This window comes from Pieris brassicae, chromosome 14 (assembly GCF_905147105.1).
Source record: "Pieris brassicae chromosome 14, ilPieBrab1.1, whole genome shotgun sequence".
NCBI classification, from domain to species: domain Eukaryota; kingdom Metazoa; phylum Arthropoda; class Insecta; order Lepidoptera; family Pieridae; genus Pieris; species Pieris brassicae.
Genome location: NC_059678.1, coordinates 5682407 through 5709166, shown reverse-complemented (window position 1 = coordinate 5709166; position 26760 = coordinate 5682407). Strand labels below are relative to the sequence as shown.

At 36.0% G+C, this 26760-nt stretch overlaps 3 protein-coding genes across 6 annotated transcripts; 2 read left to right on the top strand and 1 right to left on the bottom strand.

Moving 5' to 3' along the window:
* The first annotated feature begins 501 nt into the window (after positions 1–501).
* Positions 502–11995, top strand: LOC123717955 (sorting nexin-7-like). The gene is made up of 10 exons (XM_045674238.1): positions 502–844; positions 1265–1403; positions 1990–2109; positions 5059–5200; positions 5888–5970; positions 6793–6884; positions 7819–7947; positions 9097–9296; positions 9681–9726; positions 10337–11995. The coding sequence occupies exons 2-10, from the start codon at positions 1269–1271 to the stop codon at positions 10731–10733; spliced, it is 1344 nt and encodes a 447-aa protein (XP_045530194.1). The 5' UTR covers positions 502–844; positions 1265–1268; the 3' UTR covers positions 10734–11995.
* A 133-nt stretch (positions 11996–12128) lies between these two features.
* Positions 12129–21868, bottom strand: LOC123717960 (pyridoxal phosphate phosphatase PHOSPHO2-like). 3 transcript variants are annotated; one of them, XM_045674245.1, is made up of 4 exons: positions 21507–21868; positions 16060–16248; positions 13558–13776; positions 12129–12939 (listed from the first exon to the last, which is right to left on the bottom strand). In XM_045674245.1, the coding sequence occupies exons 1-4, from the start codon at positions 21648–21650 to the stop codon at positions 12799–12801; spliced, it is 693 nt and encodes a 230-aa protein (XP_045530201.1). In that variant the 5' UTR covers positions 21651–21868; the 3' UTR covers positions 12129–12798. The 3 variants fall into 3 exon arrangements, with proteins under 3 accessions (XP_045530201.1, XP_045530202.1, XP_045530203.1); XM_045674246.1 differs by lacking the exon at positions 21507–21868 and adding an exon at positions 16747–16891; XM_045674247.1 differs by lacking the exon at positions 21507–21868 and adding an exon at positions 16752–16874.
* Positions 21869–22127: 259 nt separating this feature from the next.
* LOC123717961 (grpE protein homolog, mitochondrial) lies at positions 22128–25835 on the top strand. Of its 2 annotated transcripts, none has more exons than XM_045674249.1 (6): positions 22128–22306; positions 22535–22703; positions 23083–23196; positions 23275–23394; positions 24044–24127; positions 24641–25835. In XM_045674249.1, exons 1-6 carry the CDS (start codon positions 22218–22220, stop codon positions 24743–24745), a joined length of 681 nt encoding a protein of 226 aa, XP_045530205.1. In that variant the 5' UTR covers positions 22128–22217; the 3' UTR covers positions 24746–25835. The 2 variants fall into 2 exon arrangements, with proteins under 2 accessions (XP_045530205.1, XP_045530206.1); XM_045674250.1 differs by having other exon boundaries at positions 22130–22306; positions 22547–22703.
* Positions 25836–26760: the final 925 nt, after the last annotated feature.

The window sequence follows — 26760 nt, the reverse complement described above, 5'->3', positions numbered from 1 at the left end:
AAAATTATATTGAGCATAGTGTAATTATTCTGTTAAACTACAATAAGCTGATATAATCGCGGAAGTTCACTAATATAATGCATTTTAATATTAGTAAAGAACTATACAAAGAGAAGCACCTAAACACAAAGCTAAGGACGCGCTTTACCTCATCTAGGGAAAATAAAACAGTGACAACAATTAAAGATTACATACTTTTTTTAATTATTTGCGTTCAGAACAAGTTAGTCTATACCATACCGCTATATATTACTTCTTGAAATATTTAGAAAAATAGTAATTCAAAGGATAAAGAGGTTCAACCTGGCATTTTTCATAAATTAAGTAAATAAACTTTTTTTTTTCCCACTACACAGTAATTAGTAATTTAATGTGTAGAGTCACATAGCACACTATTATCTGTGCTCTGTACATTAGAATTGTCAATTCATTTATTGACAGCTGTGTCAAAACTGAGGGCTGACATCTCTATCGTTCAGCTGACTAGAGTTGTTACTACTTTCATAAATCAAAATTATTCGATCTTGTTATTACATTCTAAATTATTATTTCCTATTCTTAAAAAATAAAATGTTTTGGCATAACATATTAATTTGTTGATATTAAAACTTATTGAAATTTCACTTAGTACCAAATTATAATACGGTGATGTGATATTATTTATATTTAATTCAATCTAGTGCATGTAGATGCATTATCGATCGCGAAATTGCAAATTAGGTTGAACTACTTTTTATTAATTCCATATCAGTGCAGTGATATCTTATGTAAACTAGATACCTACGCCCCCTTTTCACATTACTTCATACTTTTACGGATTTTTTACACCTTTAATAAAAGAAAGGTAAGCACTCCTTTCCAGTCTTTCACGTTAAAAATTTGTTTATGGTTTTTATTATGTTTCAAATATGTAGGAAAATCCTTAATCCTAAAATTGCTTTAAATGTTTTGCTGTGAATATGAAATAACATGAATATATTCTGATTCATGTACATTATTACTATTCAAAACAACTTTATTTTAAGTATAGTCAAGGAACTAGCAAAGTAATTTAATTTTTTAATGTTAAATATGAGTATATTAATCGGCAATAGGATTTGGAAATAGTCTGTATTTTTTTTCTGAAATTAAATCTGGTGTGTATTCAAACGGTTTTCTTTGTATTACTATGTGTGTACAGGACAATATCTGTTGGTACTGCTAATATAAAAAATGCATGAACTAACCATTAATAATGTAATAACCTTTTCCATTATATTTCTAGAAAAATGGCAAGTGAAAGTAGTTCAGCAGTTTTAGATTTGAATGATGTGGACACAACTGATACAGAAGTAGGCAGTGTCACAGATGATAGAGAGGGTTCTCCCCTCATCATGGAAACGGGATATGATATTGCTGTTAAGGTAATTGAGTTATTTTATATCTTTATGATTTTCATAAATATTGTGAATTAATTCACACAATATTGACAAAAATGTGTAAGATCTACACACCTTGTGTAGAACCTTTTTGGTTTTAAAAAAGTTACTTTAAAACCAGATCTCATGTGAAGGAGAGTTTAAAAACATCTTCCCTATTAAAGTCTGCAAGCTAACCAATTTAAATAGCAGAAAAAAGTTTGGAATCTTTATGAGAAATTTATTTGAACTAGAAATATTCTATATTTTGCTCATGCTGCACAATATTTTTTGGTGCCAGTGAGTGCCGATGTACTGCATCGGCCAGTTTTAAAAATGCCAGCGTTGCGATAGATTTTTTTGGGACAGTAAATATATAGTATTCAATTGTGTGTGTGTTTTTTTAATTATCATAGTATAAAATCTCCTGTAGAGAATGTTGTATTTTGAATATTGTGAATATTTTCATATAAATTGTGTATTGGCATATTTACCAATATATTGGTAAAACTTGGATGGCACTAAAAAGCTTAACCAAGGGCTGGCGACACCCTGAGTTTGTCAACCAATACCGTACATAGTAAATTTTTAGGTAGATGCACCCATGAAACAGCTGTCGACTCTAGAAACATTTGTGACGTTTCGCGTCCGATGCGTTTGCGCTCGATGGCCTGCACCACCCTACGTTAGGCGACGGTTTAACCATTTTAAGGTAATTTACATGCATTAAGTTATAGGGTAACACTAAAAACTCATATTTTTATATAAATTAGTGTGTAGTTGACACACTAATTCATATAAAAATATGAGAATATGTTTCAATACAAAAGACTAATTCTCATAGGTATTATGTTTAGTAAAAGTCCATTATCATAGAATAGTAAAACAAACTTCCAAAGGAAATTAGAGAATTAACACTTAATAAATTGAAAGCCCTCGTTAAACATAAATTAATCGATTTTTATAAATTTGACGAATACTTAAATGATCCTAATCCTTGGGATGGTTTTGCTCCAGTTCTCTCTCAACTCTCAATACTTGGCGATTAAAAGGAGTAGCGGAGAGTTTCTTGCCAGTTCTTCTTACCCGCTCTACGCCCTTGACTTGCGAACTGGTTGTAAATGTAAATTTACAGTTAATTTAATTTGTTTTTCTTGACGTTCATAAGTGTACATGTTTACCTATATGAATAAAGTTATTTTGAGTTTGAGTTCAGGGGCGGATTTACCAGCAGGCTTAGTAGGCTGGAGCCTAGGGCTGCAAATTTGGGAACCGATGTTTCTTCTGCTACTTTAGAAATCAATTCTTTGCATGACGGTTGATGATGACCTAGAATAAAGCTGCTAGTCTGCCCCCCAACCAGTTACCGACCTCTGCTCACACAGGACACACACACAGAAACACATAAAATAACAATAATCAAAAATATTTAAAACAATAATAATAATAGAGAGATAACAATTTTTTAAAGAAAAAGGTTTAATTGTGTAATTCGTGTGTGCTGTGGCTGTAATTGGCCCTGGCTCAGCATTATGCTGAGGAGCAGAGTTGTTCCACAGTGCTGGTCATTCTGCCAGAGACCACAGCAGCTCAGCGCCTCAGTCGCAAAAAACAAATAAGAACCTAATACTCAGTAGAAACAAATAATAATAATAATAGTAAAAGTTAGCAGTGTAACTAATATAAAATTAAAAATAAGGATAATTGTTAAGAAGTAGATAAATAAATATTTTTGGGCGGATTAAAACCTATACTACGTGAGATTTTTGTTGAGTTGATGTTTTTTACAATTGCGACGAAAATATTTCTCTCTGCCCAGTCCCATCTATAAACCCTAACATGTGAGTACTGGTGGGAGGATGTGAACTGGATGGTTGGTGTATAATGTTGTGGTAAAATCAAACTTTTATGTACATTTTTAACAAAATCTTGAATTGAGGCAAGGGCGGTGAAAACTTCACAATCTCCGCCACTGGCGTACTGTATATTGAAAACTAACCTACATACTACAGACTCCATTATTAAATAAAGAGTATTCAAACTGACATATACTATATAACAAATACATATAGTTGGTACACAAGTTCTGTCACTGCCACATTATTTTTGAATCCCGTACATGATCTTGTATTTTTGAATGTTTGACTGTTTGAATGTTTTAAAACAAAAAACAATCACTTTCCGTAATTTTTCACGATGTAGTGGACATTGAAAGGAAACTGAATAGCTTTTATTGCACAGCTGTGGGCACTCACCGTGTACCATTTTCAAGTTGCTCAAACATTTGAGTAACGCTTAGGTTTGTGTATCGTACTATTGATAGGTACAATGAAGTCTCCAGTGTGGGCAAAAGAACTGGGCGGCCGCGCTCCGCAAGATCATCAGCAGTAATCAAAGCTATCAGGGCGCGGATAGCAAGAAATACTGTCCGAAAACAGAAGTTGATGGGCTTTGGAGATGGATATCAGTAGGAAAACAGTAAAAAAGGTTTTAAATGAAGATCTTGGTCTACGAGCATACAAAAAAACAGTGGGCACTTACCTAATGCTCGTCTAAAAGCAATCAGGCTTAAGGTTCGCGGTTGTGGTTACAGCGGTACGCGAAAAACCGTGATATCCCCTTCAGGGACGGAAATAATTTCGATATTGAAGATAAGTATAATAAACAGAATTATGGAGTGTATGCTAGGAATTCTGAAGAAGCTGGTAATAAAGTTCCGAGGGTGCGACATGGACATCATCCATCATCAGTATTGGTCTGCTTGAGAGTGTTCATAACGGGCCAACTGAGGTTCATTTTTGCGAAAAGGGGATCAAAACCAGTGCGAAGGTACTCTTGGTGTACCCAAGAGAAGGTTTTGGATCGGCTTGTCAAAGACCAGCCCAGCACGCTATTTGCGTGACATAACTTCGTGTTCCAGACTCTGCGTCTGCAGACCAATCAAGCCTGGTTTGAGCGTCAAAACATCGCCCAACATTGGCCTTCCTCCAGTCCGGATCTTAATCCTTTGGACTATAAAATTTGGCTTTAATTAGAGAGGAAGGTCTGTGATAAATCCCATAAAAAATTTGGCGAGTCTGAAGTCGTCTTTAAAAAAAGCAGTCACTGAAATCGACATCAATCTGGTGCCTGCCGGCTGCCTGGAAGTTCCTTTGGAATAATTTTATTTTTCGATTCCTTAATTAATGTACTATAAATTGATATATCACTCATTAAAAACTTTTCTTTCATTATTTCCATTTATGACAGAACTTTGAGACCGTCTACGTACATAATAGGCATGTAGGTGGTCACACACATAACATTACCTCAGAGTTGAGACGTACCTAGTCGCTTCTATAGTTATAGTTACATTTATAACGCTAGCCAAATTGGATTTTGAATCTACAGAGGCCTAACTAATACAGCCACCGCACGATCGTACTCTCGAATACATGCGTATACACACCCATTCACTCGTACTTATAAGACATGTATGTACCACTAAAACTACTTATAAAAACGGTTCTTAACCTGTACCATTAACCACGGAATATTTGTCGTTTCTTCAACACCGGGACTCCCCAGTGTGGACTAGCGATATATGAATTTTGTCACAACGCGATTGTCATAAATAATGTTATTATCATTGAAATGATTGATAGAAATAAGTATCTTATAGCTACTTCACAAACGCCTCTCGGCTGCACATCCATTAGTGGCGATACCACCGCTGCCTCCGCTTCATTCAGCGAGGCAGCAGCTCGATAGATATTCGCCGTCGTTCGTCGCTGTGCGAGCTTTGGCGCTTGATGCTTTTATGGGTGAGTTGAGGAAAATATGTTTAATCTTAAACCAATTATATGTCTTTAAATAGAACATGTACTTATACGAATATCTCGTCTAGTCTTTTGTCTTTTTCTAATAGAACGCAATCAGGCATGAGAGGAGGCTGATGTTATGTGATAAGCCTTTGAACACTTACATTGGCAGAAGGCTCGCAAATACGATGCCGGCTTTTTATGATTTGTTACGCTCTTTCCAAGCCACATAGGAATGGTTCCACATAGGAACGAAAGACGTTGATACGGATTGTTATTTTGTATTTTCCTCGACGTCTGATGAAACTCAGCTGCAGGTATTAATCCGAACCACTCCTCTGAACACTCTCCCATGGTAAATGCGGTGAGCAATGCAGAGAGATGCAACGCCAAGGATATCACTTTATAATTAACTAATAATGCTAACAAAACATGGTTCAACGGGCAGCCACATCGCTACTAAACGATTTCTTCCAGGCAAATTAAAAAAAAAATTAAGTATTACGTCATGCAATTGTTGGAGACTGAACTTTTAAATGCGTGGCTAACTCCAAAACAACTGAACCGATTTTGTAAACTTAGACTAGGCTTATGAATATATATTTTTATGATAATCAATAATATTATTCAACATCAACATTCTAATAAATAAATAAAATAATTGTATAACCGTAAACTATTTATTTCCAGAGAGAATCGCAAAACACCCAATTTTAACACACAGCGACGACTTTAGACTTTTTGTGACGACACCAGACGGTGATATTGATAAGGTGACTCATTTTCACTCTATATATTTTTAAGAACGTCAAAATTTATATTGAATTGACCTACTTCAACCATAGAGTATAGATAATAAACGTGATCTACAACAACAAATTTTTAGCGCCGTTCTATAGTCTATGGCAAATTACTATTATACTCTGTGGAAGCGCCCGTTTCCCGCGAATATGTCCTGCCATTTATTTTTTTATAAGAAATTCCACATGTATCTTTTGTTAGTTAATTGACTTTTAGTTAGCCTTTAAGCCAAAGGGAGTGTCACTGATAATATGTTTCTATTGTTATACCCACGATCTTTGTGATTTTTAATAAAAATTGACTAAAGGAAATTACAAAAATACAGACTGATGAATTAAAAATAATGGTCCGTAAAGTCGGTTTACGGACGATAGTTAATGATAATAAACATAACATTGATGAAATGATTGCATATGTCTTCTACTCCAGAAGAGAGATATATGCGGCGCATGCGTACAATGAGCGTAACGGGACAATGAACGTAACGTGACAATGAGCGTAACGGGACTATGAACGTAACGGTACAATGAACGTAACGGTACAATGAACGTAACGTGACAATGAGCGTAACGGGACTATGAACGTAACGTGCCAATGAACGTAACGTGACAATGAGCGTAACGGGATATTGAGTGATGATTTTTCGTGTGTGCAGCAGGCGTTCTTAGATGTTTTACGTATAGACTAGTCATATACGTAGGAAAACGTATCATCACGGAGGAATCACAATTTGACTGAAGGAGGCGACTGAGCACACTCAAAACTAATTTTGTTGAATTTAAACCATATTTCAGGTATTTAAAAGTGAGAACGGCGCTTTAAATTTGTGGGGGCTTAGTACAGCGCTGTATGGGAACAACGAGGCAAAGGTCACTAATGGCGCTAGGTGAGTTGAAGTTAGTCTTATGTCTCTTTCCCGCTTCGTTCCGTCCTTGTCACACTAGAATGTTCCACCAAAGAGGTACGTTTATATGAGTTCTACTATCTATGAACCTTCCTTAAAAGGGCCTCTTCAAAGTGTATAATGCTTTTGGTTTTTGTTAACGAAACTGTATATTACACTATATAATTAATATTTTACTGATTTTAATGAAAACACTGAAAATTTCAACAAAAAATACGACTTTTGAACATATTTCCGAAGGTTTAAAAAATATTATTTCACATATGTTTTCAGGCGTGTGCCTGACACACCCTTGTAACACTCACTCACACACGCGCACATACCCTCTCCCACTATCACACTCACATACACACACCCAAACATACACCCATACTTTATTTCTACTAACTTCTAACTAGTTGACTGCTTTGTTTTGTTTTTCTTTCCTTATTTAAAATGTTAAATTTGTTTGCCTACTCATATATATATGTACTTTTTGTTACCACTCAATATGACTTTGCCGTGAACAAAAGCTTGGTTACCCATAACACAGGTTCTTACCTAGCTTGGAAACCAGTCTCCCAATACCTTCTCAACTGTAATCTTATTTATTATTGTAAATGTTATATGGGAGAAAAATAAATAAATATTGTTTAATTAAAAAATCTTATTTTCTTTTTGGTCTCTAAGACCAGGGGGCAAACTGGCATCGCCCTTGGGCGTCCATGCGCGGCGGTATCACTTATCATCAGATGAGCCTCCTCCTGAAACATAAAATAAACATATATGTCGATCAAATAACAGTCTTCAAGGCGGTATTAGGATTAGATAGGCGAAGACATAGGCATGCTACGCAAATTCGACTGTTCTCTGATGGTTTTGTTTCACTTGAATATAAAATATTGTTCCCAAAGAATTTTATGTATTTTGTTTCCAGAGTAAAAGACCCGGAGTTCACCTCGGCAGGTGATTACATGCAGTCGTTGCAGACGAAGTTGACAGCACTCTGCACTCTCACGAACAAGCTGTACAAGGGGTCCGTCTCGCTCAGCAACGAGTATACAGGGTGAGTCAAAAGGAAAATAGCCAGATGTGGTGATGAAATCGGCATGTTTTGTTGAAGAACAGGGGATAAACGAGCAGGAAACTCACCTGATGTTAAGGATACCACCGCTCATGGACACTCTCAAAATCAAAATCAAAAGTTTTTATTTCAAATAGGCCTTTGCAGGCTCTTATGAAACGTCTAGTTGCACGGTTCCAAAAACTGGGTCTCATGGAGAAGAACCGGCAAGAAACTCCATGGACACTCTTCAACAATGGTTTAGCTTACAACGCCTACACAAGCTTCTCAACGCCAGAAGGCACGCGAGTGTGCTCTTGTCTTAAATAACCCTTAGTCGAATTGGTTCGGAAATACTTCAGTGTGTGCTGGTTCCACATAGTGGTGGTGGGCGGCAAAAACTGCCCTCAAAAACGCTTCTGGAACGATTGTCGAACGTCCGATGTCTTCCAAATCGACGAGATCTGGCGAGAGAGAGAAGACAATCACAGATCCGAAGCCAGACATTGAGATTTTATTTTTAAAGTGGGTGCATGATCCTGCACAGGCCCGGATCAGAGAGCAGCTGATCCAACGCTGACTCTGACTTTGAAGTCAGAGTTTACAATAGAACGCTCGAACGCCAATCATTACAAACAATTGGATACAGCTTAGTTTTTTGTCCTTTTTCTCCTCTTGAGTAGTCCATCAAACCCCCGTCACGGGTAAAGGCCTCCTCCAGCTTTTTCCAACTGACTCTGTCCCTGGCTTTCTTTCTCTATTCACTTCTATATCTTCCATCCACCTCTAGGGCGCCTTCTTCTCTTTCCCTTGGTCCTTTCTATATAATTGTGTTCACCTTTTCTCAGTGCATCTTCCTATATGCCCTATCCTAGCTTCCTTCAGTACCCTTGGAAACCCTTCACGGGAAAAGCCTCCTCCAGCTTTTTCCAACTCTTCTTCTTCTCTCTCCATTCGCTTCCTGCTGCCGCTTCTATATCTTCTATCTATCGTTTTTGTGGCGCCCTCTCGTTTCCCTTGGTTTTTTCATCGTCATAGACAATTTACAAGATGTCTATGATATCGCGTGGTGTTGCCATTCTAATAACAAATGACGTGTTGATTTATTACATAATCTCTGACATAAACAATATTAATTCAAACACCTTCCAGCATGCGGCGCGCCTGCGACGCGTGGGCCAGCCAAGTGGGCGGGAGGAGCTCGCGGGCCTGCGCCGCCGTGGCTAGGGGGTGCGCCGGCGCAGCTGCTGCCAGAGAAAGAGCCCCGCTCAAGTATAAAGCCATTTTGCCCCTGTTGGCCGCATATGCCAATGCCCATTTGGACAAGATCAAGGCAAGAGATGCGTTGCATGGTGAGTATTTTAATTCTCTTCCCGAAGGTTTATGTGCTATATGTGTGAGCTTTCAAGTATTACGTCATGCTATTTTTGCAGATTCTTGACCCCCCCCCATGAAACAACCACCCCCCTGTGACTCTATACCTAAAACCTATTATTATATGGTATAGTCTATATATGTATTAACAATAACGGGTAATCAATCAATCCCCGCCCCGCATCGTAACGTTTTACAAGAGGGGGGGGGACCCCCTCCCCCAAATTCGTTACGTAATACTTGAATGCTGCCATGTGAGATTGATCACTTATATGCCTATTAGATTGAGATTGTAGATCAGTCACAGACTATATATTGTATTTTTGTCGTAGTGTTGCCACATTATTATTTATTATTTCCAGCTGCATACGTCGCTGGCAACAGTGCGACAGGTGACAGTCATAACAGGTAGGATGTCAATAATGTTTTTAAATATAATTAATTAGAGGTTTTTGTATATGTGCTGAGTCCTTGAAGAGCGACCTCCACCTCCACCTCGAGGGTTCGATGACGTATTAAACATTAATTCTTAAATATCATGAGGAAACTGATGTGGAGACTATTGTGAGAACATTGTGAGTGTCCGGGTGGTATCGCTTATCATCCTCCTCCTCCTCCAAATAGTAAGCGCTGTTCAGGCATAGAAGGCAGGGAAGAATACTACATACTACACATTTGATTGTTAATCTAAATCTAATCCAAATCGATCCAGCCGCTTAAGAGGAGTTCGGTAGTATTTGTTCCTGGAAGTTAGAGCCTAATATTTTTACTTTTAATCTAGTTCCTAATTAAAATCCGAAAATAATCGAACACAAATTAACTAAAAATTCATATGACAAGCCAAAATTCCCGCCTCGTTCCACAGACTAACAAAATATTACAATTTAATAAAACATCAGTTCTGACAAGTGACAGATGACAGTCTCCTAGAAACAGGTGACATTCAATACATAACTGTGTATATTAGGTTTTTTTTTACATATTTGATTCGATTAAAAAGTACGAAATCTGGTGCCAGGCTGGAGCAGGCCTCGGAGGCCCTCCGCTCCGAGCTATCGGACTGGATCCCGAAGACGCGGCGGGAAGTGAAGAGCCATCTGCTGGAGCTGGCCGACAGACAGGTGGCGATCCACACTCAGTCGCTGATGGCCTGGGAGGCGGCGCTGGAACTCTCGCACGAGGCGAACGTCGGAGAACTCTTCAAAACGGTATCGAAAACGGCCGTGCAAAACCTCTCCCCCTCCAAGTGTCCGACGGACGTCGAGAGCGACTACGGCGACGGGACCATCGAGGACGAAACGAACGATCCGAAGCAGAACGGCATGAACGGGGAGAAGGAGGAGGAGAAGTCCTCAGAAGAGGAGAAGGAGTTCGCGGACCCTCTGCAGAAGTTCACCGAAGTGGAGTTGTCCTGATTGTGCGACACTCTGTTCTGCGATGTGTTCAAGCAGATCACTCTTTGAACTTCTCGTGATTCGGTTAAGTGATAAGCTTCGACTCCATCTGTGGAACCGGCTGCCCACCACAAAGGTCCTACAAAGAGCGTACCGACTCCAAAGAGGCAGGTGAACCTTCTGATTCACTATTAGTGGAGGGTCTTAATATACCTTTATTAATCTACCAATTACACACTAGTCACCTCTCATAAAGCCCAACTAATTGTAGTGCCACAACCATACATGAACCGCTCCTCCAGTCAGGAGCAGATGTGTCCGTTGCCCCATCGGGGCAAAGATCTTGGGTAATGCATAATATTAGATATAAAACAAATTGTACTTAAATGTATCGAATAATAATAATAACAGTGCCAAATGTAAGGTAGAAGTTGTTATCAGTAGCCAATGTATTGGATGAAGGTAATGTCAAATTTAGTTTTCATACTTCATCGCTAGACATAACCGATTGGACTGACAGTGCCACATACTTGACAGGTAAGTGTGTCACTGTCATGGATCTTAGTATTGCCAGTAAATAACTAACCATTATAAGAGGAATAATTACAAGTCATGCAGGCTTACTTAATAATTATTTGAAAATCTGGAAAATACAGTTCTGGGCTTAAATGTGACACAAACTTAGGAACAACTTTGTATGGAATAAAAATAAATACATTTTTGTTGGATTTTTATTTAATGTAATAGTAAAATTATTTATTTTACGCATCAAATGTCATGATCACTGACATTTTGAAATGTCAAACTGACATTTCAAAATGGCGACGGTAGTTTCAATTTCAGCCGCTGGCCAAGAAAAGTACGTGGCACTGTAATTGTCTATGACAGTATGAATAATCAAGTGTCATTGAGACTAATCTGTTTAAAACAATATTTTAAAAGAGTACGAACGTCACTCTGAACTAAACTTTCTAGAAGAGACATAATATTTCTCTCTTCTCTGTCCTATTTGACTCTATGGAAAACGTGTTTTTAAGAGTAGTCTGTATAAAACATGACTTTCAAATTCGTGCGAAGCAAACTAATATGTTAAAAATCGTTAATTGATCAATAAAATTTAAAGTATTATTTTTACGTCAGTCACGTAACACAAACACAGATTAGATCGAATCGATCATGACGTAAAGTATTTTATACAGATTAGTCCAATGACCACAGATTACTATTTTTAGTCGAAATTTTATCGACTTAATGTAAATATTGTATTTATTGAAATAAATCACTTTTTCCCAACATTTTGTTATTTATGCCACCGATATGAGCCCATATCTTAACTAGTGTCAACAGAAATCCACTAAGACACCTGTCAAATGCTCTGAAGTGTCAATTTTGGCGGGTTATAATAAAAACACAGGATTTTTTCAAACATTTATTAGAACAATTCACTACGTAAAGCTTGGTGAGATGGACGTTTATAGAAATTTTCGAGATTTTATCGAACAAATGAATACGTTAAAGGTGCGTTCATCAAAAACAACTATTTTCATAAACAACAGACCTCTCTCAGCGGACCGACATTAATCCTTCTCGAAAATGATCAATATCAGGTATCGCGATTGGGTTGCCGGCCTTTAAAATGCAGACCAATCACAGTAACGTCAGCGTAACACATATTTAGAAGCTACGATACCTTGGACACGACCAACTTATACCCCTCTAAAAAGGAGTGTTATTTATGAAAAATGATACAAATTTCTTATTCTACAAGTGCTATAAATATTCCTAGAATGAGGAATCATTCCTGGAATGGTTAACCCTTCAGAAAACATTTCACTTCCGTTCGAAAATACTACTTCTAGGCTTTGTGCGGTATTTAAAACAACTAATTTCAACAATTATATTATTCAACAAACAAAAAAATATTATCGAAAACTGTTTTGTTACTAAAAGATAACTACAGTTACATTGTACACTTTAGCGGAATTATAATGTACAGTTCTTAGGTAAGTACGCCTTACGCAAGTCAATCGTATTTACTGTAAGCTGTACTTAAGAACGAATGGCTGAAAATCATCGAGTCCAAAACTTATTTCGGAAACAATTCATTGATAATCGTGTAAGCGTCAATCCACGGGACGACTTTGGCCTTAATCTGTGGTTCCGGTGTTGCCAGTGACTTTTTTATTAACTCGTCGAGAGGGTATCCTTTTCGCGGGAATACTGTTCCCTGAACAAAATATTTACAAAATCTTATGTCGGTATAAAGAAGTCTATTAGAGAATCTAGTAGAGAAAGATATATATGTCAATGATATTATTTTAATAACTCGACGTTAAGAGTGCTTTAAAATTTAAATTCTTGATATGGGAGAAATGAAATTAATCTATGTTTTTAACTCCAGTCAAGTCGACAATTAAGTTGTAATTTTGAGGGTAGTAGCAAAAACAAACTCCATTCTCCAAACTGAGACCTGTATAAATTAGCTTCATCTTCGGATTGCAGAATATAACCAGAAAATCTAAAGTATAAGTAGTACTATCAGTGCAAAGTTAACTATTAAGAAAAACACTTTTTGAACGGATTAAAGCTATGTATTATTATTAAAACTTATAGTTATTTACATAATACCGTGACCACGCACGCCGAAAAGATTCTAAAATTTAGAATTATGTAAATAACTATACGTTTTAATAATAATACATAGCTTTAATCCGTTCAAAAAGTGTTTTTCTTAATGTGTAAAAGCTATTTTAACAAAAGACAATACTAAAGTTAACTATTTCAATTAATGAGGGTACATGTAAAAATGTATGTGTAAATAATTCAAATTGAAGGCTATACTCACATTACTAAGCAATTTCGTTGACGGACAGAAGTCGTTCCGCCCATCCCCACTGTACACAACACGTGTGTAATTCTTGTTCTTACAAATCTGCGCCAGCGCAATCGATTTACATAGGTTCGAGGGACAGAGACGGCAAGATGTCTGACGCATGCATGGCTCTATGAACAGCCGATCATTTTGCCAGAAAGCACGATTTGTTACTATTGTTGTTATGGCGTCCTGAAAAGAAATTTTCAAATTTATAAAACTAGCGCTGCAACCTTATAGGTCTGGGCATCATTGTGCCCGACACATGCCGTTGGTTCCGAAGCCGGCTCATAATATTTTTATTTAACATAGAGATACAGCTTTGGAGTGTTGGCCTCCCTAAACGTCCCTAAAACCCAAAAGCCGACGGGGAGTGTCAGGCACAGGTGGCTGATTACTTCCCTATTAGAAATTATTGGTATTATTATTAAGATATATACATTTTCTAGGAGGACCTAGGAGTTCAGACTCTCATTCGAATTCTCTTCGACGATTCGCGACGACTCGCTGTTATAACGGATTAAACAGCAATTATCCTGGATATATTTTGTAGTGGGCTAATCAATTTTAAAGAAAGTTGTTAAATGGCTCTTTAATCGGCAGCTCATGTCTGAGCGTCTTGGTCAGCGAGGAAGCATCTGGAGCTATCTGTTACCACCAGTTTCTGGCCAGCTCCAGAAGAGAAGAGACTAGATCTCTTATGTTTACAGTTTTGTGGACGATGAGTCTTTTTGCCTTCTGTGTTACCAACCACGATCAGTTTCTCCAAGTTCTCATCGCCTCTGGCCTTTGTATGGTCGAAAATAGATAGAATTCAACTGTGGAAGACTGTTGGCATATGGTAGACGGGCGCTAAAGAGCTAGTAGCATAATATACCGTAAGTATACTATTATGTACGATGTGTTAAACTTAAACAAATATATAAGGGCTACGCAATGGAACCTCCACAGATAATTCTACAATTAAATACATTTAAAAAAATAACTGTCAATCTGTCCTCAATATGGTAATTCCTCAATATGGTAATTCCTCAATATGGTAATTCCTCAATATGGTAATTCCTCAATATGGTAATTCCTCAATATGGTAATTCCTCAATAAATACACTGACAAAGCAAGCTCTCTTCAGCAAAATGGTATCTACATGGTCTAGCGATTTCGTATACGGTAAGGGACTGGTACACAGGTTCAATTCCCGGTCCGAAAACATAATTTTTAAAGTGTATCCTACAATATATGTTTTTGTATCGTTAAGGTGTTTCAATAGATTTTTTTCCGTTTGCTTGATGTATAAATCAGTGGCGCTACAAACTTTTTAGGTATGAGCCTCAGATTTCTGAATCCGTTTCATGATCATGATGATAATAGGTAAGTAGGTGATCAACCTCCTGTGCCTGACACATGCCGTCGACTATTTGGTTCTAAGGCAAGCTTCACGATGATTGCCTGCACCGTTCGAGCCTACGACTTTAGGGTCGCAGGCCAACACTGCTCATTATTTTTAATATAATCGCCTAAACCAAAGGCTGCCCACTAGAATTTCTTAGGCAACATTTATTCATTATATGTCAGTTACACTAAACCACAATTAATTTCACACCTAACTTAAACTCCGTTCTATAGTTAGTGAGTTTATCGCGTTCCAAGGCCGAGAGACTTCATTTTCTATATCAACACATGATCGATCTTAAACACCACCGCCAAGGTGAACCCTTGTATTGTTTTTACACAAAATTCACGCGCTTCGATGACGCCATGACATCTTGTTAGTACGAACTTCATAATTGCCTTAATAAACCTGTTCTAGGTTGATTTACAGCGTACAAGCACAGACAACTTATTCTTTAATCTATATTTAAGTTTTTTAGCCGAATTCCTTCATCGCTCACATAATAATGCCCTATATTTGAGTACTCCAAAATCAGGATTACGTTAAGTCCATTTTTGTCTCTAATCCTCGCCATCATTTTTCAATCCTTGCCGGCTATATCTTGTATTTCATATTTAAACTTACACACATTCAAAAATATATTTTTGAGTGTGTGTGTGTGCGGACCTCTAACGCTCTCGCATCCACTTTCATGACATTCACGATGCTCGTCTGTCTGACCTGTCCCTTCTCTAGAACGTCCTTTGGTCCATCCACGGCTGCATTCTATACAAAACTTCTCATTCATCCGTTCTACACCAAACACCTAAGCAGACATGCAAAGATCCAGAAAAATCTAGAAAAACTCATCGTGACTGGCAGAGGGCACCAGACCTTGAGGCCGATCTCCTACTCGCTAGACGTATCAAAGCCCTTACAGGTGTACCATCACCCAGGCTTATAGGCTTGACGAATATAGAGAAAAGATGAGGAAGTTGTCTGTCGCCACTAACAAAACATCCATCCATCTAAATCTGACCAAATGGTCAGCTTTTTAACAAAAAAATCGCATCCTCTTTTGTGTCGGAAGTTAAAAAGACGTTACCTGCAACTCATTCGTCTTAATCCAATGATTCACGAAGACTGTGTTCGCATCGGTTAGTATTACGACGTCCCAGCCCTGCTCCGCCAATGTGGTGATCAGCTCCCGCATGCCAGGAGTAGGACGCATACTGGCGATGCTGTCCAAGATTTCTGATGGGTGGAAGCCAGCTGAGAACGCGTGCTCGAATACCTGCAAAACAGATTTATTTTATGTGGTCTTTATTATTCTGGTGTGTGGTAGGTAGTGAGGGGATAATTGCAGCAATTAAACCATGCTACGTCACGGTCATATGTTTGCACCTACTTAGAAATACGTCGTAGAGCAGATTTGATTTTTATAGAATAGGGTAAGAGGCTCTGATGTTAAGTGATACTCAACGCCAGAGGGCTCGCGATCGTCAGACTTTTTAGAATTGGTACGCTCCATTCTTGAAAAACCCTGTTTTTATAGAACAGGGCAATCGGGGAGGAGGTTCATCTGATGTTGCCAATGCCAGAGGGCTCGTGAGTGAATTGCCGGCCTTTTAAGAGTTGGTACGCTCCTTTCTTGAAGGAGCCTAAGCCGAATTGGTTCGATAATATTTAAGTTGGCAGCTGGTTACACATAGTGGTAGTGCGTGACAAGAATTGCCTTTAAGAGGCTTTGTTGTAGAACGACTGACGTCACAATACAGGTGGAATTTCGTACTCTGCCTCGACAATGATGAAACTCTGAACACTCTCGGAACTCTCGTAAATGCGGTAGAAGATGACGTATTGGTTCGGAAACATGTTGACGTGCAATTGGTTCCATATAGTATCGCGTTCTACGTCCGATGAGAACTAATTTGAAAATTAATTATGTTTTGATTAATCCCTGTCGTTTCGATACTTGAAACTTCGATTAAGTCGTTATAAATGACCACCCATACGCTGGTGCAGGATATAATCACGAAAGCTCTAAGAGTATACGTCTTCATTTCTTTTGTTTAAATAAATATAAATGTATCATTTATTTGAAAAGATTTGTACATTTAGATCGATCAATTATAAAAATACACACAATTAGCCATGTAAAAATAGGCTTTTGTGTGCCTTTATAGCTTTCATAATAATAAGATGATTTATTTATAACTGTTGTCAATCTTAGTGTCTAAATACGCTATAGTCAAAAAGAATTTATTCCTATAGGTAACACAATGTACACTTATGAACGTCAATAAAAAATAAATATACATTAAATGCTTCTAATTTTACATTGCCAGTTCTCAAATCAAGGGCGTAGAACGGAAGAGAAGAACTGGCAATAAACTCTCTGCCACTCTTTAATCGCCAAGTTTTTTTTTGTATTACACAATGTTTGTAAGGAGCTGCAACCATTACACCATGTTCCAGGTGACATCTTAAGTAATAAATAATAGTAAAATTAAAACATAGGTTTATCTCAGATTGTCAAAGATCCTCTATCAGCAGGAGGCATGGATATTCTCGTTGGAACAACATGCATACATACTCGATATAACCTTGATAAACCTTGCCTTATAAAAAAACTTTTCATATTATATCTGTTTTTAATTTATTTGTTTGGACAGTTTTTTTTTAATTTGAGTAATTCCTAGATTAGGGCGTTCTAGCAAACAAATATATAATAAATATTAGTATATTTTATTTATAATATATAGCGTAGATGGCACGCCAAGTGGCAATGAGAGAGGCCAAGGCCATTGGGAGCTTTGCCAAATCACGTCCACATAACTTCAAACTTACAGTTTCAGATAAAAAAAACTGTTTTTTACGTAAATAAAAAAAAATTAAGATGCTACAACATTTTCGGAGCTTAGATCATTTCTAAATACCTGACACATGTCGATAGTCATATGTATATCAGTATAATGTGGTAAAAGTCTAAGACCAGGTTTTGGCCAGTGATATATGCACAATAAAGTTAATAACGTTAATAGATCTTAAGTGTAATTGATTTAGAACTTTTGATAGTTGGATCCGGTGATGGTGGGCGGCCATGGAGAGTCTCTTCCGACTAATACCTGCAGCTGAGTTTCATCATCGTCATGGCAGAATACGAAATACAATACGTATCACCATGACGTCCGCTCCACAGATAACAACTGAACGTTTCTTAAGGCAGATTTTGCCACCATTATGTGGAACCAGCTGTCCAATAAAGTATTTCCTAACCAAAACTACCTAGGGTCCTTCAAGAAAAGAGCGTATATGCGAGCCTTCTAGCAATGGGCGGCGGTGTCAATTAACATCAGATGAGCCTCATAACTTATCAAAGAAAATGCTTTCCGTGGGACGGGCATGGAGGCGATGTGGGTGGACTTCAGTTTTCTACGTCAGTCAGAATAGTCAGGTATCACTATAATTAACTACCAAAGTATAAATATTTCAGCTCGTGAATAAATCGATTTCAAAAACGATTACTCTTATCGAGAATTTTCTAATTTCAGATAACAGGGCAATGACGAAGTGTATTTACGAAACGTTGCCTTAGAGTGTTAAAATTTTGATTCTTAGCAATTCTTTTATAATAAAATAGCTTAAAGATCCAAAAACAACAACACAAACGACAATACAACCTTTTGAGATCTGTATCTGTTTCATGATTTGTCAATCTTATAGGCAAGTAGGTGATCAGCCTCCCGTGCCTGACACACAGAGACTTTTTAGGTCTGAGGGAAATTTCCTTCACTGAGCTAATGTTAAATGAATATATAGATAGAAAATCACAGCATATCTAACCTACAACTTCAGGGATGACAGTTACATGCCGAAGCCACTAGGCGAACTGCTCAATGAATTTATAAGTAGTTAAATTACGAGAGAATTTTAGAGTTTGAAACGTTTTGGGTGAGTTTAATTTTTGATGAAAACAGTTTGCCTGGTCCTTTACCCTTTCAACCCTCTGCTGAACAGATCAGATAAACAAAACGGTACAAAACGGTCTCATTGGAGAATCACTTCGTATTCTACTGGGGTATAAAATCTTCTCAAAATATTCCTACCTATGTAGGCCCTGCGTTGGGTTGTCTCTCTCCTTAGAATATGGCGAGGGGGCCGATGGCTGACCATGCGTGATACTCGTGAACGGGTGCTACTTGTGGTGACTGGTCGTAGTTGAATTCGTGTATGCGGTGATGTTAGTTATTTCGACTATTTGGGTGTTGTTCCCACGAGAATATAAGTGCGTGCTGCAATTTTACCATGCCTCCTGCTGATAGAGGATCTTTGACAATCTGAGACAAATCTATGTTTTTATTTTACTATTATTTATTACTTAAGATGTCATCTGGAACATGGTGTAATGGTTGCAGCTCCTTACAAATATTGTGTAATACAAAAAAAAACTTGGCGATTAAAGAGTGGCGGAGAGTTTATTGCCAGTTCTTCTCTTCCGTTCTACGCCCTTGATTTGAGAACTGTTCATAAGTGTACATTGTGTTACCTAAGTGAATAAATGATTTTAAATTTGTTGAATAACATTCAAGCAAAATCGTATACGGGTTAAATTGCTAAGACTATATGTTTTATGTATGTATGTGAAAAACATAATGAATGTTGACATTCTTTTCTTGGCTTGGCTGTAATTAGTACTAACGTCACCATTTTGATGCTATAATAAATAATTTTACCATCTACGAACATCTAATGAAAATCCAATTAAAATGTATTTATTTTATTCCTTGCATTATTGCAATGGCAAAGTTTTAATTACCGACCGGTTCTGATTGCTAGGTATCTTAAAAGATATTCTATCGATAGTAAAGGTAACAAAACCTATCATATCAGTTGATCCTAAGTTTGTGTCACGGTTAAGCCTAGAACTGTATTTTCTAGATTTTTAAATAAGAATTTATTAAATAAGACAAATTATTCCCCTCATAATGGTTAACTTTTATTTACTGGCAATACTAATATCCATGACAGCGAGGCTGTCAAGAAAGTGGTGTGGACCTAAGTAGATCTAAACGTGTGGCAATGAACTAGAAGCGCCAAAATTTTTACACACGAATAATGTAGCCTTCCTTGACTACGGTTTATATATATAAATGTATGAGCCAAAGTTATCCATTTTGCTCGTCAAGGTTTTCTTAGATTTATAGGTTATCGCGAGTTACGCCCCGTGCGTAAAGCCAGACATACTCTTCAACAGTTTGCATTCATTCTCCTTTAAATCACCTCAATGGAAACGTCTCCTTCATCATCTCAAGAATACACATAAACTCTCCTCATTATATAGATTGTTAAAAATAGTAGATAAATAGGAATGACTACCTCAGTAAATATTAATGATCTGTATTATGTATTTTTAATTCCTTCAATAAAATCTATGTTCTGACGCGACATTAAATTTGGTGACGTCGTAATGTGCGTATACATCGACTTATATTTTTAATACGCCAAAAAGGCTGGGAAAATGCTTAAAAATAATGTTTGCTTCATTACTTTTAAATATAAGTTACCTTTATTTAAATTCAGGACCAGCTTTACTGTTACAAATATGCTTGTGCTTGCGCAGTACAACCGGAAAAAAATTCAGGAAAAGCTAAGGAAGTATTCCTAGTGAAACAGTATTTAGTAACAATGAGTCTTTTAGTAAGTCATCAAGTTATGATATCATTGTACATAGTCATAAGGGAAATCCTAGTCTAGATCCAACTCATCCCTGATGTGTAGTGGATTTTTCGATGTGAGGAATCCAGGAGAACCTCGCTTTTTAGCAGTCAACTAACAGCAGCGTTCATGCCAAAACCAAGGATTATAGCGCTGAGACGCTGACGTGTTTTTTTTAGAATTGATTTCAATAATTCCGTAGAAAAAGATTTGCTATAGACTTCATAGTTTATAATTTAATCATATCTATAATAAAAATTTCAACATCGCGACTATGCTACTAAAAGTGTGAGCGATTACAAAACAGAACACAAAAAACAGAATGTCAGTGTTTCAATACTGTATAATTATCGTACTAATTGTACTAAGTAAATAGCTGTCAAAAACAAAATTCATTAAGAAAACAAAAAGTGTATTTAGAAATATATAAACAAATAAATATATTCAAGTAAGTAGAAATATTTATTTCACGTAATTAGAAAATAGGTATGTTACAACAACACTTTTATCCATAACTTTTCATAGTTTTTGTTTTCCCTAAAAGAGGTTAGTATCTTGCTGGAATTTACCAAGCTGCTCAAAAATTTATATATTATATATACTCTTGAAGCACAATTTTTTTATCCTGTTTTTTATTATGTTAAACAAAATTTTATTAATATAAATAGGGACACTCCCTCTTCAATAACTATGTAAAACATAAATTTAATTATTATACATGTATGCTCGCATTTTATTCAATTTATTTTTATACAGTTAATCTATGAATAACAATAAATAATTAGCTTATGAATTTAAAATAAGACGTCAAACCTCAAAGACTTAAAAACTTACAACGCTCATATAGGGTGTCCAATCCCGGGTCCCGGAATCATATTCCGGTGGAGGCCGTTTTTCCCTCAGTCTTGATATTATTATCGCATCTGAATCTTCATCCACGATCGTATGATCAAAATCAAACACTGCTAATTTCGCCATTTTTAAATTTCGCGCTAACACACTATACCGCGATGATGTAATAACCACGACTACAAAGTGAAACTCACTGAGCTCCTTGCGGTAACCGCTCTAGTTTTAATAGTTCCCTCATTTTTTGCAATGTTTCCGAAACTTACCGCATGATGGTAAATAGCGAATATTTGCGACTTCCTAGAATCTTACAAAGAAGCATCTTCAAAGCGCCACTTGCCAGTGGCATTTTCCTTGACCTAGAGTAATTGCATTTTGACACTTGACAGTGAACTTGAAAGTGCTATTAATATTTATTGTTATGCATTTTTGTATATGTTTTAAATAGTAATGTCTATATTTTTTGAATTCAGAATAATAATTCAAGAACATCATTTCGTAAATTAGAATATTTACCTCATAGTTATTCTTTTACTTCCATTTGAAGGTCTTCCTGGTCTGTCAAGAAGATGTAAAATGTATATTATGGAATATGCATAGAGTTAGACATTGACAGTGACAGATAAGAATAAAAAATTCTGTATAACCTTACGTGTTTAAATTCCCAACTTTAGCAAATTAATTTAAGTACCTAATATGGCTTCGTTAAAAGTGTATTCAATAGGCCGGTTAGCAAAATGTGTAACAGATTCGACTCTGAAAAATTTAAGGACAAATTACTACAGGTAATTGTTGCGCAACTGTTATTCCAACCTCAAAGATAAGTTCGTTGTGTTTAATATATAAATCACAGACAAATAAATTACAAGATCACAATAAATTGTATATCTTTCAGTGGTTTTTAATATGTATAAGTGATTCTTACAAGTTTATCTTCTATATGATGTGAAATAATTGTTGCATCAGCCTAGTTCAGTAGACTTTTTATCATTCCATTTGAAAATGTGTTCAAGTTTTTATTCTAGAGGTTCTGTCCGCTGCTACAGTGTAGAAGAAAAAGCTGCAGAAGATCCAGAAAAACAGAGTAAACAATTACCAAATACAGTTGAAGAATGCCATAAACAGATTGAAACTCTAACTACAGACCTTAACACTATCAAAGAACAATCTAAGGACTTTGAAGTAAGACTGATAAAACTATTTTTATCATTATATAGTTGTGATCTTTTTGTGCCAATAAATAAAATTTGGCACTTACATTATTTTCTATGTTTTTGGACATTGTTTTAGTTTCATATCACTAGGGATTCCATGTTTGGTGTTATCTATTAAACTTACTACCATAAGCATACTATTTAGAAGACTAGAGATCTTATACTAATTGTGGTTGTGAACCACTTATTTGGATGGATGTACTAATCAAAATTTCATAGACACGAATCTATGTAGGGTCTATACTCTGTTCTTAATATTATACCAAATATACAGTACATTTAGTTGTACTAATTATATTTTAATTACTTAACTGATGTATTTCTGATGTATGTGTATGATTCTCCAGGATAAATACAAGAGATCACTTGCCGACTGTGAGAATGTGAGACGTAGAATGATGAAACAAGTGGAAGATGCTAAGTCATTTGCGATACAGAGTTTCTGTAAGGACTTACTTGATGTGAGTGCGTTTTATTTTAAAATGTTAATAAACATCCATTCTCTATATAATCATTAAGAAAAATACTTTAAATTGCAGGTGGCAGACACCCTCTCAGCGGCAGCAGAAAGTGTACCAGAAGGTGCTGAGGCTGGTGCTGGAGCTGCATTAAGATCGCTGGCAGATGGAGTTAAGCTTACAAGAGCTCAGCTTTCACAGGTATCTCATCTTCAGTTTTTAAAACTATCCAAAAAAAACTTAATCATAAAACAGACTGGTTGCTTGCTTGCTAGTTCTACGATATTCATTTAAAAACCTGTTCAAATTTATATATGCGGAACTCTTAAATTATTTAAGATTAGTTATAGTAATATTTCTTAAAACATTTCAGATTTAATTTTTAAGTCCTTAGTTATACCAAATTCACAAAATTACCTATAAAAATAAAAAAAATATTAATTGAAATTAAATTGATGTTCTCAGTACAAGTCACAAGATGTGTCTTTTTATTTTTAATGTATCATCTTTTTAGTTTAGTGTGTTTTTTTTGTTACCATTTAGTTTTGTCTTAATAACTGTGTATAACATGTATTTTTGCACTTCTCGCCTATCTTATGTAATTTAATACATTTTTTTTACTCACAGTGGTTGCCTGGAAGAGATCGCTCGAAAGCGATAAGGCCGCCAGTTGCCCTCCTTTTGATTTAATTATGTTTAATTTTTTATATATATTGTAATGTAACGAAGTGTTAATAAATAAAATTATAATATGTATAAATAAATAAAATGTCATAACTTGGTTAGGGATTCTTGTAGGTTTTCATGCTATAAAAACTGATGATTTTACATATGATTCTTATTTTTTCAGGTTTTTGCCCGACATGGGCTTGTAGCTGTTTCGCCTCTTAAAGAAAAATTTGACCCTAACTTACATGAAGCACTGTTCCAACAGGTAATAGATAATTTATTTAGCAGTTCATCATTTTAGACTTTAGAGTATGTATATGGCGCATTGATCTTAGGAACTAGTATTTATATTAATTTTTTTTTTTTGATTATACTGATACATAAGCTTCAATGTTTGCTGATTAGAAAGATATATCCAATATTTTAATTTTTTTATTGATAATTTAGCATGTATTCTCAATCCCTCGCAATTATTAGTATTTATTTATTTATAATTTGTTACCTTCAACATACATATAGAAGTTACATTAGTTATTAGTGATGTGTATCGTAAACCTGTGGCAATCCTTTAATTACTGGCTCTATTTCAGATTTTTTTATAGACAAGTAGATGTCGGTCATATGATGCCTTCTGTGGTTCATTTATTGATTATCTGGTCTTATATGTAGTGGTGGTTTCTTCACCGCAGGAGCTAATGTTAATATAAAAATTCATTGGTGAACTGACGGGGTTCAAAGCGCTCTTTAGCCGGATATTCACATGTTAAACGAATTTCAGGAAGTGGAAGGCGCAGAAGCCGGTACAGTTGTGACTGTGAGCAAAGTTGGTTACAAATTACACGAGCGATGCGTGAGACCCGCATTGGTTGGTGTCGCCAAGTGATGTTCTACAGGGACTCCCACTGGGACCGCACTCCTTTATTCTCTTCATCAATGACACAAACCAAGATAAGACAAATGTCCTATTATAAAACGTTTCTGGTTAAGTGATGCAAATTGTTACAAACTAAGGGTTTTGAATAGATAACATATAAAGGAGTTATTTAAACACTCCAGAATGTTCTTTGAAAGCATTTTGCAATGCATTTCCAATAAAATACCGGATAGAGAGTTTCCAGCTACATTGTGTCCCGTAGACTTGATTTGAAATGACATGAATAAAAAATTGTATGCCCCCAAAAAATGTCTAGTTTTTTTATTTATTTAAGTCACGGAAGAATCTATTGAGATTCAGCTTGTGTCTCTAAATTGCACAAAACACTCTCTTAACCGAAGTTTGTAACAATATGTATACATTAAATCCTCATATAATGTCAATCATTTTTTCATTATGCTTTTATAATTTTATATAATAGCCATAGACAATTTTTCCCACTTTAAAATGTGGGTATTTTCTGATATTACAGACACAAATGTACATGTTTAATAACTTTTTGTTTGTATTGTATAAGGGTGGTGTACCTCAGGGTTCCACAATGTGGCTTTTAGTTAAAGGCGATGCTCATGCATTTAAACTAAGGTTTAGTTGGGTAACTGAAACATATAACATGCTTCATATAGCAAATTCCAATTGATTTGATTAATTTATGTTTAAACATAATAATTAAATTTTTATATTACTTAATCATAATAGGTTTTCGGAGCTCCTAATTAGCGAGCTCAGAGAGACTAAATCATCTATAACCCTATTCCGATGGATTATGGGAGTTGAAGTGAATTTACAGCATGAATTCACTATAAATGTATCATAAAATTAACCATGATATTAAAGTCCTTAATAAAAGTATAATTCATACAATTATTTGGATGTCTTCGACAGGGCTTTTCTTCAGTTACCCAACTACCCTCTCAGGATTCTTTGTAAAATAGTTTTAGAAGAAAAAGTCTAGTTTATTTTGTATTCCAAATGTAGTGTAGATGTAGACTGTGTAAAAATGGATGGATGTATTGTTGAATAAAATTTTGTTATCAAAGTTGTTTTCTTAACCGGACAACCAATCCTAAAGCTGGTCTTGGGCAATACTTAAGGAAGGAACAACACTACAGCTTCTGAGACAGTAATGTATGACTGTCAGAGTCGGAATTTATTCAGAATCTTTGTTTTTGTCAAAATTCGCGAAATCCTGTCTCTATTGTTTTTGGTATTACAGATAAAAAATTAGCTAATCTGTGAAGCCTTATAATTTTTTTTATATAACGAGGCAAATGGGCAGGAAGCTCTCAGTGCGTTGCCAGCCCTTTAAAAATGGTACGGTCTTTTCGTGAGGGACCCTAAGTTGAGTAATAATGAATTCATTTATTGGAAACTACAAGATAATTTGAGAGTTTAGAACTGTTAATTTCTAGATTAAGAGCTGTTTTTTCAAACCAATAAAAGTGTGAAATGTTGAACAAACATTGTTATTGTGTTTACATCATTATGTGTAGTTTTCATTACACTTTTGACAATTTGGTGGTGCCAGATTGGCAGCCAAGTATAGCTCGTGTCGCTGCTCTCCATCACTTGGCATAGACTAACACTAGTTTGACTTATAATGTCTTTGAATACAAATTTTTCAACGAGTTGAATTTTGTACTTCATCTGGCATTACATTCCAGAGTCATATAATTTTATACATTCCAACCAATTTTATCATCCGTTTCACCAATAAAAGTACTCTTAAAACTTGGAATAATAGGTTTCGTTTGGAGATCTTCCCTCAGTTTGTGAGATTGATCTTAGGAAGTACAGCATCGAATTGTGAAATTATTTCTAGACTGGATAGTCCATTTATTGAGGAAGGCTAGGACAGAAGCTAATATACTTTAAAGTTGAGTCAAAGACAATTAAATAATTTACTTTAATTGTCTTTGGATGAGGTACTATATATAGTTGACGCGCTTTAAACTGAGTCGTCA